The 14,727-nt window shown below is 40.4% G+C and overlaps 1 protein-coding gene across 4 annotated transcripts; it reads right to left on the reverse strand.

Annotated features, from left to right (window-relative positions):
- Positions 1-511: 511 nt before the first annotated feature.
- Positions 512-13,669, reverse strand: ddx46 (DEAD (Asp-Glu-Ala-Asp) box polypeptide 46). 4 transcript variants are annotated; one of them, XM_036008611.1, is made up of 23 exons: positions 13,502-13,669; positions 13,077-13,241; positions 12,431-12,535; positions 12,218-12,305; positions 11,956-12,124; positions 11,290-11,531; positions 10,862-10,972; positions 10,159-10,324; positions 9,651-9,771; positions 8,958-9,133; positions 8,410-8,531; positions 7,529-7,607; positions 5,880-5,962; positions 5,343-5,507; positions 5,006-5,168; positions 4,150-4,343; positions 3,854-3,991; positions 3,527-3,676; positions 3,070-3,297; positions 2,057-2,275; positions 1,441-1,585; positions 1,203-1,276; positions 512-1,028 (listed from the first exon to the last, which is right to left on the reverse strand). In XM_036008611.1, the coding sequence occupies exons 1-23, from the start codon at positions 13,516-13,518 to the stop codon at positions 981-983; spliced, it is 3,168 nt and encodes a 1,055-aa protein (XP_035864504.1). In that variant the 5' UTR covers positions 13,519-13,669; the 3' UTR covers positions 512-980. The 4 variants fall into 4 exon arrangements, with proteins under 4 accessions (XP_035864504.1, XP_031164022.1, XP_031164021.1 ...); XM_031308162.2 differs by having other exon boundaries at positions 12,431-12,550; XM_031308161.2 differs by having other exon boundaries at positions 13,484-13,646.
- Positions 13,670-14,727: the final 1,058 nt, after the last annotated feature.

A 14,727-nucleotide genomic window follows, 5' to 3' on the forward strand; every position in this document is an offset into this window, starting at 1 on the left:
TCCAATAAAGCTGCAAAATCCTGCCTTATTTTTTGAATGTTATTGTCCTGAAATTGAGCCATATTCCCAGTTTAAATGCTTACAAACAGCACTCTACTACATGAATAATATACAAAAGAGAAGCTACTGAATAATTAAAGCGGTACGCAGGAGAATATGGAATGCAATTTAGGTCAATATTAAATAAATGAATAACGCCATTTATTTTCCATCTGTTATATTTAAATGAATGGCGCATGGACATTAGGAAATTAAAGTTCCCTGAAATAAACCTAGTTAATGTCTTTGCCTTTGGAAAATTTCCTTTTTAAACAAAAACCTATTTATTTATTGAACTTTGACTCATTTATATATATTTATATTTTTATAATTATTGCCTCATTTATTTATATTTTAGGATTTTTTTCATAGGTATATCTATTTATTTATTCATGTATTTATTTATTAATTCAATTCTGACTTAAATGGCATTCCACAGTATCAGATTTTTTAATGCAAACAGCTGGACAAATGTCTTTCTTAGCAACACATTTTTATTATTGTGAGGAAAAGTAAAAACATCTTTCATTTGACTATTTCTTCATAAAGTCTATGGTTGGGATGTTGCTTGTACATACAACAGAGTGAAATCTGACCCCCCAAAAAAAAAATAACATTAAAAGAAAATGTCTTATATTTAAAAGTCATAATACAGATCGTGATGGTTTAATGACACTGGAGGTCAAAACTGCATTAGACATTTTGGTTTTTATGGTCTGTAGATATAAAATTGCAGGAAACTCAAGTGAAGCACAGAGGAGACTAAGGGGGGAAAAAAAGAGGACAAATAAAAAAACAAAACCATGGTAAACTTAGGTAAATGACGGGAACATTATCACATATATAGACTAAAATATTCTTCGACCACTTTGATGAAACTGTAGAGATGACACGGGACTGTTGAGAGATGGAAACTCCCCCGGCGAGCCTTTGTTCCTCCTCTACAACACTTTGTACCGGCCTTTGCTTGTCGGCTGGTAGGAATTTTGCTGTAACGGGAAAAAAAAAAAAATACAATAAGCAACATCTTGCCTAGATATTTGCTAAATAACAACCTGTTGTGTCTTTTGTTTCCAGCTCTCAAAATCTAGTGTCAGACAAAATCTGGTATCAGCATGAGATCCAGTACTGGTTATTGATTTCAAGAGGCAGGAGATACTTACTAATCTGATGAGCTCTTCCTTGATTAATCGCGTAATCTCTGTTTTGGCTTTCTGCACAGCCAGTTCATTTGCACCTAGAAAACAAACGCATTATTAATATAGGGTATATAAAAATGCTATGAAACACAAGGAAATGGGAATGAATTCATAGACCATAGGTAGTTAAAAGAATTTCATTTACAACGTGTAAAAGTTGTTAAAAGAATTAACACTGGAAAATAATTCCCCTGACACATACTCTCAATAGCCAGGTAGATCTTGCGTTCTCCCTCCTTGGGCTCTTTGCCTGGAGGGAAATAGGTTCCTCTGATGGTGATGGCGGCTTCAGAGTATTCACCGATCCTCTGCAGAGCTTCTTTAGACGTCACCTTCCACCGGGCCGTCTGGGGAAGAACAGAATGAGGAACATTTTATAAGACGTTTTGCTAGATTCTCTCCTTCTCTTTCTTTGCACCAGTTTCCATCAACGTAGAAAGCATAAGGATGATACAAATTTAAAAAAAGCATGTACATTTTGTACATTTTGTGTAGGGGTCCTACACAAACACATGATTTTTTTTTGCCAAAAAACAGGTTTGATTATTTCTCATGTCTTTGTTTTTCTTTCTGGTTTGAAATGGGCGGGGCTCAGTTGAAAACGGTGATGTCACACACTTCTGAGCACCGATCATGAGTTATCAACATTTGAACCAAAGTCTGAGGACAGCTGTGAGGTTGCTTGCTTGTGGTGACACCATTGTCAGTCAAATGTGATCAAACCACACCCATACGGTCCCGATGAAGCAGATTAGCGCAAAAGATCAAAAATAAAAACAGGAATCTGCCGTTTCAGTGCAGCCCTGTGTGCCGCTGACCTGAGGGAAGTCGTTTATCTCCAGCTCCTCTTCGTATCTCTTGATGGTCTCGGCCTGTTCAGCCGCCCGCTGCTCCTCTTCCAGCTTCTCCACGGGGGTGTAGTTCAGCTTGGCGTTGATCTTCTCCGCCAGCTGCTCCGCGATGGTCTTGGCTGAGACAGAGGGTGTCATGATGGTACCGCCCCGCAGGATGGCGTTGGTGGCCTGCTGCATCACATCCTGTGCATGAAGAGAAAACCAGTTTGACTTTATTTGCACCATGTGGCAAAAAATTCATCTTGACACAAACTGACCAGAGAACAGAGAAACACCAAAAAAAAAAAAAAAAACATTAAATGAATGGCAGAAAATGACCAAAAAAAGAGGCCTTTGGTGGAGAGCTTTTACATGTTTTAAGTTTAAACAAAATAAATATGAACTTAAGGTCTCTTTTAATTCAAATGAAATAATTTAATCGTCATGGCTACCTAGACCAAAAACCTGAGGGCAGTGACCACAGATAATACTCAACAACCACAATAATCAATGTAACTATGATGAAAAATACAATTAGAGTACAGTTTTAGTTTAGTAGTGCAGACATTTATAATGCCAAACAAAAAGATGTTTCAATGGCAGTTATTGCACATTTTATGTTCAAAATAAAGTTTACATTTTCTTAAAACTGAGCTTTAAAAACTTAAATGTTTTTTTATATTGAAAGTACAGTATGTTGTGTAACGACTTGCATCTTAGTAGTTACTGTGATATGTACAAATTATGGTGACTATTAATTAATGATTTGATTTACATATTTTGGCTCACGTCTAGTAGTGAATATGTTTTGCACAGCACAAGTCTAAATGCTAGTGTTAAATTGACAAAAGGTCAACTTGCTGAAAAACTGCATTTGAAGTTATTAAACACAAGATAAAGTTTGTGATGCGTTACAGATGTTGTCTCCTCTCCATCTTTTCTCTGGCATTGAAAACAGACACACCTGCACTAACATGTTGCCTCTCTGTTTGACCTACCTGAGCCTCTGCGCCCAGGTTCTTCTGAGCGTTGATCTTGATCGCCAGCATCTTGGCCATCTGCAGTTTCTGGATGTTACCAGCAGATGGGGGTCCGAGGCCTGGCAGCCCGCCTGGGGCAGCTGATGTGGCGGCAGCTGATCCTGCAGCACCGGTGGCCGAGCCGGGAGCAGACAGATCCTTCACCCTCTTCTTGGAGTTGAACATGCTCTCGATTTGCTCCTCAATCTGAGGAGGGGAAAAAGTGAGGGAAACAATTGAGATGGGTTGGAATAGTGAAATTATTATTTAGTAAGATTGTTACTGGGAGAGGACGGCACTCTTAAGACACAACAAAGTAAATTGATCTTTAATATGATACTTAGAATAAACTGAGCACTGCATTTTGTTCCATGAGTATGTTCCCAATTTAATGAACATTTGAATTCATGTAATGTAAAATTCAAACATTACTCACATCCAGGGCTCCGTCCTCATCATCTGAGTCCTGCAGTCCAAGAGCAGCTTTCTGCAACTTCTTTCTCTCATTCGCCAATGCGTGTTCTGTTTCATCAAACTTAAAGCCTTTTCCTGAGAAGCCACTGCTGCTCTTGATGGTCTTACCCTCCTGCAGGGATGAAGGAATTAAAAGAGAAAGGGGAAAATGAGAATATTTTTTTGAATTCATTTCTCACACAGACAAGAATTTCTCTCTTTTCCCCCCCCCATGAGTTTCTAGATTACCTAATTGGGTCTACTTGATATTTGAGACACCACACACACTCCTCCCTTTCCCTCAGCTTACCGCTTTCTGTTGGTCTTTGAAGGAGGCCCAAAGCCGCTCTAGTTCAGATGGGACAGGAGAGCCGGAGAGCTCCAAAGCTTTGATGATATCCCCAGCATAGCGAACCTGATCCTCTGTGATGAAGGTGTAGGCGAAGCCCTAGAAGAAGGAACATGAGGTAAAGATGTGTAAAGATTTAAACTTCCATAGGATATTCAAGCCATTTACAGAGAGCCAGAACCAGTCCATTTTAGACATTTAAAATAAGCGCCAAAATCACACTCAACACAATGCAAATTCAGTTTGAAGTAAATCACCTTGTTGCCTGCTCTGCCTGTGCGTCCAGCCCTGTGGACGTAGTCCTCGTAGTGGTTGGGACAGTTGTAGTTGACCACCAGGATCAGCTGCTTGACGTCCAGGCCTCTGGCTGCCACAGAGGTGGCCACCATCAGGCGACATGCTCCATTCTTAAAGTCGTTGATGATGCTGTCTCTGTCGTACTGGTCAATTCCTAGGAGGACGGCAGGAAAGGAATATATGAAAGACAAAATACTAGTAATGAGTTATGGTAAGGCGGGAATCAGAGCTTTTAATAGTGAATGTACTTATTCCCTATGCGGCTGTAGGAAGAGTTTTTACTTGAAACATTCACACTTGGGACCTAATAAAAAGGACAAACTGAGCCTATTTGGCTGGCATTGGACAATACATGAAATTCTATATAGTGTATAGTAAATCTATAAAGTATTCTTTTATTATCACAATATAAAAAAGGTGCAAATTGTCCTATTTGATTGTAGTTTCTTATATTCTGATTAGAGTAGGAAATAAAAAAAAATGCTCTCCAAAACCCCAGGTTACATGATGACCTAATGAGACACCCCCATACCCTCCCCCACCCAAAATAAGCATGATAGTCCTACTCAGAAAGCTCAGGAATCTCTTCAGCTGTTGCTACAGCAGACATTTAGCTGTCTTAACAAGGTTATTCCTAATGCCTTACATTGAGATAAATATATTTGTTAACACATGACATAATGACACTTGTCACTGTAGAGTTCGCTGTCACAAATCTGGAATTCTGGATTACTGAAGGAAACTGCTCATTCAAATTGTAAAGATATCCCAGCATCACCAAGTTGTAATCAGTGCATCCCAAATGTGACTCCTTACCTCCATGCAGTGACATGCAGGGGTACGAGGCTTTCATCAGGTCTTTTAGCAGTGTGTCTGCATGCTCCTGTTTGTCCACAAAGATGATGACCGAGCCCTTCTCCTGGTAGTGACCCAGAATCTCTAGCAGCTTCAGGAACTTCTTGTCCTCCTCAATCACCAGCTACAGACACAAATGCAAAAAGAAAAAAGGAAAGAGGGAGACAGTGACAGATGAGGAGTACGATTTGAACTGGGTTAAAAAGTAAAATGCTGGAGTCTGTCTAGGTACTGGACAAAGAAACCAAATGTGGCCTTTTTTTTTTAATGAAATAGAGATGAAACGTAGCTGATTTACCACGTGTTGTTCCACATCAGAGCAGACGACGCTGCGGCCTCCCACCTGGACCTCAATGGGCTTGGCCAGGATCCTACGAGCCAGGGCCTCCATGGCTCTGGGGAAGGTAGCCGAAAACATGACCGTCTGGCGGTCTGGACGCACGTTGTCCACAATACGCATCACCTGTTAGAGGAACCAGACGACACCTGGAGGTTAGTGAATTTTGTCTACTCATTTCATTTTTGAGGTTATTGTTTTTTCGGCTGTTCCAACCAAAGGGAACAGGAAAACGGCACTGTTGTAACACAGTTTCATTATCTTTAATTCATTTTTTTCCCATACTTGAATTCTTTCATTTGTGCTGGTTTTGAGGGTTTAAGCCATCATACACCCAGTTGCTACCAACTGTGTGAGATAACTCTTTACATTGTTCTTCACGGCAACAAACAACCGTTTCTGGGGCTGCCAAACGTGCAAAGTTAACAATTTCGGCATTAGAAAAAGTATGAGAAACTGTGTATGTATCTAGCATATAGTAAATCCAGGGACACCCACCTGTGGCTCGAAGCCCATGTCAAACATCCTGTCTGCTTCATCCAACACCACGTATGTTACTCTGCGCAGGTTTGTGACACGACCTACACACCAAAGTACAGGAGCATGAGGAAAACAGTTAACTTCATGAAAAGCCAATCCTAATACGCATCCTGCCTTCTTCAAAAAAAACATTAAACTAATCTACAACATTAACACAGAAAACCTTTTTCAGGGTAAAGGCCGTTTTATGCTTCTGCGTCAAATCAACGGCGTACCCCCGCAGGCCCCTCTGCGTCTACGCTGGACCCTACGCCGTAGCTTGACGTGCACCTCTAGAAAAATTTAACTACACGCCGCGGCCGTGGCTTGGTATCATTGCATTTCCGCCGACTCATTTCCTGGTTCTGCTTCTCCAAAAACAACATGAAATCAGAGATGTCTCACCTTGGTCAGAAAGCACAGGGGAGACACTTTGTTTCTCTCACTATGACTCTGGAGTCGGTACTCGTTCTGAAGCTAATTGCCGTCACTCTCTCACTTCTCCCTCTACCATACACTCCCCCACACACACACACACACACACACCAGCGCACAAGTATAAACACCAGGCCACATATGTAGGCTACGGCGAAAGCTCTGCGTGGAGCCTCCACAGAAGCATAAAACGGCCTACTGGACAACAAAAAAAGGCATCTTAACTTCAGCACATTTTTTGTGGACTAGTTTCAAGTGGCCAGGATTTTATTTTGTTTACATTTTTAAAGGTTTTTTTTTTTTTTTTTTGTCTCTGGTCTTGCGTACCATCTCAGGGGCACGAGGGACCTGTAAATGTCAGAAAACAGCCTCAAGATACAATACAAGAGATGGAGCCCCATCAAGCATTATCTGACCAAGCGCCTTTTCACCTACAAGGGAAACATATTACAGATTACCTCGCATGTGTGGAAACAAAAAACCCTTCTAGGATAATAACTGCTCAGAAAAGATTTACACAATGCACAATAAAACTGTCAGTAAATACTACAATTACTGCTTTACATGTCCAGTATTTCTTCACATTTGCATGTAAATGCTCAGTACAGGGCTCTACAGTGATATATATTCCCAGAAGCCACATGAGCTCCAAATTAAAAATTAATTAGGTGATCTGATGTTTGATCTGTGAAAATAACTAGAAAATCTCTCTCTGTGCTTTGAAGATCAAAATGTATGTGTGCCTTTTGAATGTATTTATGAGAGTATATGTACCCAGACAACAACACTGTAGAACCCTGGTTGAGTATTCAGGCTACTCTTATGTAATATAACATAATTACACATCCTGATACACACCCACGTTAAAACCCACTTATCAAACATTTTGATTGTCTCTGGCCTGGACTTTGAAGAACCACGGAGGCAGCACCAGGTCCACCTACCTGTAATTGCCCTGATCTTCAGGAAACACACCACTGTCTTGCAGATATGACTGATCCCAAGGGTGGTCAAATAATGTCAACAGTTTAGTAAGTGGTACTGACTTTGTTAATGATGTACTTTATCATGTTGTAACTTTTATTCCATGCAAGGTAATTAACAAAAAAAGGCTCACAAGGCATCAAAATGCTTATTTGCAATGACATCCTATAAGAGTAAAGAAGTGAGAGGGTCAACGTGTATGAACTCACCGCTGTTGGCCCCCAACATGTCAATCATTCTTCCAGGTGTGCACACGATGATCTCAGCTCCTCTCTTCAGCTCAGCAATCTGGAAGCCAACAACAACAACCGAAAGTACTGATCAACGTTCAAATATAACAGTTGACCAAGCAGTGCATACTTATCTTACAGACTTTGTTACAGTATTTCATATAATCAAAGTCATTGTTCCCAAGCTAGGGGTTAAAACTAATTATTATTAGTTAGTCGGCTGCTGGCGGTGGCTTTATATTTACTCTACAGACATGAGAGTGGTATTGATCTTTTCATCTAACTCTCGGCAAGAAAGTAAGCAAAAAATGTTTCCCAAAATGTCGAATTTTTCCTTCTGGAACGAACATTTGCCTCTCTCAGGTCACAGCCAAATAATAAAGAGATTTTAAGAACTATCCTCAATTAAGGAAGAGACAGAAGCAATAACATAACCTTTCCTGAGTTTCATTTTTCTGCCAAGACTGGAGTTGCTCTTTAATACAGTTAATGAAACTATAAATGGGCAGGAGGAGATAAAGCTGGACATGAAGTCCTGTTGTGTGTGAGAATCACATTACATGCATAATGTTCTACTAAGGCCTTCTGGTTGGATCATTGTTAAGGACTGTCCTGCACCATTACAATGTCATTGTGTATCATTTTGCAGTATTGACCTCTACTTTGCTGCTGGGTTAGATGGACTTTTATTGAAAAATCAAATAATTGTAAGCCAATTAAAGCCCTTGGGTAGTAAATAAAATGAACAGGCAACAACGGTGTGTGTGTGTGTGTGTGTGTGTGTGTGTGTGTGTGTGTGTGTGTGTGTGTGTGTGTGTGTGTGTGTGTGTGTGTGTGTGTGTGCGCGTGTGCGTGTTTACCTGTTCGCTGATGCCAGTGCCTCCATAAACACACACCACCCTGAGTCCCAGCTGTTTAGAGAACTTCTTACATTCCTTGGTGATCTGCAGAGCCAATTCTCTGGTCGGGGTCATGATTATAGCTGAGGGAGAGCAAAGAAAAACAGGATGAGAAGAGAGAATATGGTTCTATCTTTTACTATTTTGAGCACTCACATTTTCACAATGTGTTTTTGATTTGATGCAAAGAACATAAACTGAGGTAAAAATGTACTTGAATGACTCTTAGGATGGCTCATAAAGAAGATTTGAAATGCTGTGGAAGCGTAACAGCCACTGGGTTATTATCCCAAAGTGGAAATGAGTCCAATTTTAGTCTTCCTTTGACCTAAATCTTTGAAAAGCCCAGGAATAGGACATCACCACTCCACTTCCCACAATCCCAGTTCTTACTTTCTTCCGTTATTCATTGTTTCTATTTGAATATAGTCAGAAGAAATGAGAATCATTTCGCTAAATGTTACAGTAGAGTGATGCCTAAAGGAAGTATAAAATGATCTATTCCTTACAGATTGGTCCCTCAGACTCCTCCAGGGGCCTCTGGTCCATGATGTGTCGGAACATGGGCATCAGGAAGGCTATGGTTTTCCCGCTGCCGGTCTTAGCGATGCCAATCAGGTCTCGGCCTGACATGATGGCAGGGATGGCCTGGGCCTGGATAGGGGTGGGCTTCTCATAGCCGTGCCTGGGTACATTTATGAGAAAGATTAACATGAATATTAAGCGGTGGTTTCTGGTCAGAAAGAATCAAGTGATTTTTGTGGACCTGAAAAATAAAAAAATGCTATAAACTTGTATATTCATTTCAAAGGGCAGACTAAACAGATACATGTGGTTATACTTTTTAGAAGGTTATTTTTGTAATGGTTTTTGTTATGGCACACACACACTGGCCAAATGCTTCTTTAATAGGGTTTTAACAAAGACGTGTTTTGATACTGCTACATTACCTGCAACTTCATGTCCAGCTGAATATGAATTACTTTATTTCACATTTAAAAAATGGGAGCTGCACTCTTCATATGAACCTAAATCACTGCTCGAGCCATTTACGCACAAGCTGACTTCCTAACTATCTTTGTAGAAACTAGTCATCTTCTTTTTTTCATGTTCCATCAGCAAGACCATTGCTAAATTACTACATTGCCCTCAAAAAAGTTGCCTCTTCCATCACGCCCACAGTCACCATCAGTCAGACTCACTTCCTCATAGCACCGAGGATCTTCATAGACACTCCACACTGCACCCAGGTCTTGATGGGTTTGGGACAGCCCTTCCCTTTAACAGCAATGCCTTCCAGTTCCAGCCTGTACACGTTCACTTCTGTATTGGTTAAGAACCAGCCAAACAGAAAGATGTTAGATGGGTAGTGAAGGTTTACAAAGACACAAATCCCCTTAATACTCAACACTACATACACATTTCAGGCAGTACTCAGAAAGGTATTGAGGTTTCATACCCAGCCCAAATAAGAAACCAATATCAGCCTGATAAACTGGCGGCCATATCATTGTGAACCCTAACAGCAGAGGCCTGGATTTGGATGGGTACCGCTAAAATAACATTTGTACAACACAGATATTAAATGTGCAGCCTGTCAATTCAAATCATCAGAGTACAGTGGTAGGGAATACGAGAATTAAAAATCTCAGTTGTGGATAAGAGCTAATCGTAACTGAAATCTCCATCTCCTGTGTTCGGTTAACTGACCTTCTGGACTCATCCTGGCAAGCTCAGGGACCTCCACATAGAAGTTTTTGCGGTACGGCTCGTACTGGATCTTTCCGTGGTCAACGGGCTCTAGGACCTTCCTTTGTTTGGTCTGGAAGCCAGTCAGAGCCGTCTGCAGATCCACCTCCTCCTCCTCTGACGAGTACTGTCAAACACGTCGGTTACATTTTAGATAGTTAGCAGTGTGTTCCAGCTTTTTGCCTGATGAGTCTAAATCAGGACCTGCATTTAATTCCCTGGGAAAACTGAAATACTGTTTGATGGGTATATCATTTTAATCTGAGAGAAGAGTGGTGTTGCTTGGGGGAAAAGGAGCACTTTTAGCTGATGAAAGAAAAGCCATCAGTATTAACGAAATGCATATTAACCCTTGTGTTGTCTTCCCGTCGACCATGGAGTTGTTGTCTTTCCGGGTCAAAATTTCCAGCGGTTTTGGCGTTTTTCTCTATGCTTTTGATACTTTTTAAAACGTTTTATACACTTTTTTCAATGCTTATTTTCATTCATGGTCAATAAACCTAATTTATATGACATTATACCTATTTTTTGTTTTTGTTTAAAAAAAGCAGAAATTATGAATTATTTTGCCTGATAGTTAAGATTATATATATATATATATATATATATATATATATATATATATATATAATACAAAAACAACAAACAAACAAAAACAACTCACTTCCATAGCATCCTGGTCATTCTCCATCAGCTCCCCCTTCTTCTTGTGAGTGTTGGGTCCTTTCTTGGTTTTAACAACGGTCACCACTTTGGTTAATGTCATTGCTCCTTTCTGTTGAAGAGGGGGAGGGGGGGGGGGACATTCAGGTCATCTGGCAAAACAGAGGAAGAAAACCTCCACAAAGACAACATCTAGTCCAACACGAGTAGACAAACTGATGTTGACAACTGACAGGAAGTGGTCGTCAATCTTGCTGCAGGCTTCTAATAGGAGTCAACTATAGTCTTAGATTATTTAAAGCGATTAGCCACTAGTAGAAATTGTCCTTTCACGACAAATTAATTTTTCATAACCCTGGCAACATTACACATCAGAGGACTTGTCTCCAGACTAAAGTAATGCAGTATTTTTTTTTCCCTTGCACCCACCTTATCATTTCCTTTCATGGCTCCCATGTTGAACTTCTTCACCTCCTGCTTCACCTCCTCCATGTAGGCGTCCAGAGGATCCACGTCGTCCTCCTCCGCCTGCTGCACCATGGGAGTCTCCTCCTCCTTCTCACCCTCCTCCTTCTTCTCCTCCGTTATCTCCTTCTCTTTCGTCTCCTCCTTCTCTTCCCCATCTTCGTCATCGTCTCCCTCCATTGGAGCTGAAACATCCTCGTCATCATCTGAAATGAAGAAGAGTCAATTAGGTTATTAATTAAGGACCTGCAGCGTTACAGCTAAGGTCTGTTCTCGTCAAGTGATTGCTTAGCTGATTAAAGTATATTCACCCATTAAAAATGGATTTGACTTATCAAGTACAAATACCAAACATTTGCTGGGTACATTTTCACAATGCAAACAATGCTTTCATTATTTAAAATAACTGTTTTTTACCAAGTAAACAATGATAAAACATACCAACTTGTGATGACAAATAATAATCAATGGTTCAATTGGCAATTAAAATAATCCCTAGAGAGGGGGTAGCTTTGGCACATTTTTAGGAGTTAAGAAAACTTGCCTTCTCATTGATTGACACTGATTTCTCTACAATAAAACAAATGCAGGATCAAACTGTGTTGGTTATTATTAACTGTGCTTCCTCACCCTCGTCATCCTCCAGGCTCCACTTCTTGCCCTGCTTCATCTCCTCCAGTTCTCTCTTGATCTCTCCGATGTTTTCGATGGCCTTCTTCCTCTGCTCTTCCCTCCACTTCTCCACTCGCTCCTTCCTCTTCCTCATCTCCTCCTCCAGCTTGTTTTGGTCAAAGTCTTGCTGCATGGAAGCAGAAGAAAGATCAGAAATATTTCCCACCTACTACGCAGTGACCTTTTAAAGGTTAGCAAGGACTAACCATATGGAACTTACATCCTCAACCTTCTCATCCTCTTTCTCTTCTTTAATCTTTTTCTTGTCAGATAAAGGATCAATGTTGTCTTTCTCATTGCTCCTGGACCTGTAGGTAAGATAACAATAAAGAGAAAAAGAAAAACAGTAGCATGGTTTTGGTTACCAGAGCTGTCATTTATGTCTCGAGATGTTTGATTATTTTTTTTTTTTTTTTTAAGAAGCCTCACTCACTCATCTGGTCTCCTGCTCTTGCTGGGGCTACCAGATCGGGACCTGCGGGCTCGGCTCCTGCTGCCCGACCTCCTCCTGTCTCTGCTTCTGGACCTCCTCCGCTCTCTGCTCCGGGAGCGCCTGGACGGCAAAGGCAAACATGACATGAAAGCACACAGGACAGGAGGGAGGTGATAATATCACTCTCCTTCACTTTTAAGAACATGTTTAAACTAGGTCCATTTCATTATCTCAGCTGATCGCAAACAATAACTGATATCATAGATTTTTAGAGCATATGCAAACAAATACAGCCCCTCCTTAAATAAACTGCAGTAGCTTTATTGTGATTTTTTTTTTAAGATGAAAATGATTGTTCATTGTAAACAACACAGGTCTGATCTAATGCGGTTTTCGCCTTTATGATTTTTACAGCAATGAGCACAAGCATATAAAAGTAAAGCTCATGATGGCAGGGGATCATGGTATCATGTCACAGGGAAACCAAGCTCCATGATCTGGTTTCGATGTTGCTAGGGCAAAATTATTCTCCTCCATGTTTCTATCTGGTTCTGTTTGGTTCCTTTAAGTGTTTACAAACAGCTAGCTAACGTTACAGTCTTACTTTTTAACATTCACGCGTTGTCAACTAACGTGGAACACCCACCTGACTCGTTTTCTGTCCCTGGACCGGGACCTGCGGCGGTCCCGGCTCCGTGACCGCTCCCTCCTGTTTCGGTCTCGGTCATCTTTCTTGGAGCGTTTGTCCGGGGAGCGACTCTTTGATCGACTACCCGACCGTCCCCGAGACGCAGAACGCTTCCTGTAGTGTCTGAGGACCAAACAGCATAATAATCACATTAATTGACAAACTGTTGAAGGCAAACTATATTAATACAAACTTTGTAATTCATATTCCACGGCTATGTGAGATTAACTGTCGGTTGATGTGCATTAGCATCTGCATGTTTTAGCTAGCTAGCATGCTAACCGAAATTAAATCGTTTAAAGTTTAGCAACCACAGGAGAAAGTCACAATTGATTAAACGGAAGATAAAAAAACACCAACTTAACCTGATATTTCGGACATACCTCGACTCACGTCCCATTGCTATTCCACGAGGTTATGTCTTGTAAAAAAAAGTCAAATTAGTTCACAGACAGCAACGACTCTTGCGATGGACGGTTGTTTGTGTCTATGAACACGCACGTTAAAAAACTGCGACGTTCACAACTCGTAGGGTGAACAGCGTAGAGCGCCCCCACGTGGTGGGAGGTCAGAACTACAAAGCTGTACTAAAGCCTGAGCGACACAGGTGGTGGCAAATCAGACCTCTTTTAATAGGGTCTTGCAGAAGGGGGCAGTACTGAAGTTTTATTATAAGTCATTTTAATACTTACATACAGTATATATATTATTTGTATTCTTAATGTTTATACTTCTACTCCATCAAATACCAGAGGGTAGGTTGTACTTTACTTTGCTACAATACGCTAAATGTATACACTACCGGTCAAAAGTTTGGGGTCACTTAGACATTTTCATTCCACTCCATTACAGACAGAATACCATCTGAGATCAGTTGCATTGTTTTTTTAATCAGGGCAGCAGTTTTCAGATTACATTATGTGCTTACATAATTACAAAAGGGTTCTCGACTGTTGTAGAAAGAAGTGGCTGATCTTTAATGCAATATCTACATTGCCCATTATCAGCAACCATTCATCCAATGTTCCAAAGGCACATTCTGTTTACTAATCTGATATCATTTTAAAAGGCTAACTGAGAAAACAGTCGAGAACCCTTTTGCAATTATGTAAGCACATAATGTAATCTGAAAACTGCTGCCCTGATTAAAAAAAACAATGCAACTGATCTCATCTGGTATTCTGTCTGTAATGGAGTGGAATGGAAATTACTAAGTGACCCCAAACTTTTGACCGGTATTGTACATTACATACAGTTTATTAATATAATCAAATTGATGTTCCCCTGGGCTGCATTTCATCAGACAAAACGCTTCCTCTTCTAACTGGGAACATTTTTGATAACGCATGTGAGATTAACTGTTGGTTGATGTGCATTAACACCTGCTTGTTACATAACCCAATAAATAAAAGAAAGAAAGTGAGAGTCAAAACAGAGTATGTCACACAAGTAGTATTTATTTGGTATCATTTGACCAGTTATTCATTATTGCGTATATTTTTAATGAGAGTTCATGTCAACACTGAATTTGTTACTGTGTAGTAAGTAAGATACTATAAGAGTTATGCTGTAAACATTATCAAAAACAATCAAGTAGGTCAGACAAGTC

Source organism: Sander lucioperca, chromosome 13 (assembly GCF_008315115.2).
Source record: "Sander lucioperca isolate FBNREF2018 chromosome 13, SLUC_FBN_1.2, whole genome shotgun sequence".
Taxonomy (NCBI): Eukaryota; Metazoa; Chordata; class Actinopteri; order Perciformes; family Percidae; genus Sander; species Sander lucioperca.

Excerpts from the sequence above, each read along its gene's own strand:
- ddx46 (XM_031308160.2), bottom strand. The coding sequence starts at position 13,518 with ATGGGACGTGAGTCGAGGTATGTCCGAAATATCAG. Across the intron at positions 10,973-11,289 it reads CCATGAAAGGAAATGATAAG|AAAGGAGCAATGACATTAAC; the intron begins GTGGGTGCAAGG and ends CCTCTTCAACAG. Across the intron at positions 5,508-5,879 it reads ACATGGGCTTCGAGCCACAG|GTGATGCGTATTGTGGACAA; the intron begins GTGGGTGTCCCT and ends TTCCTCTAACAG.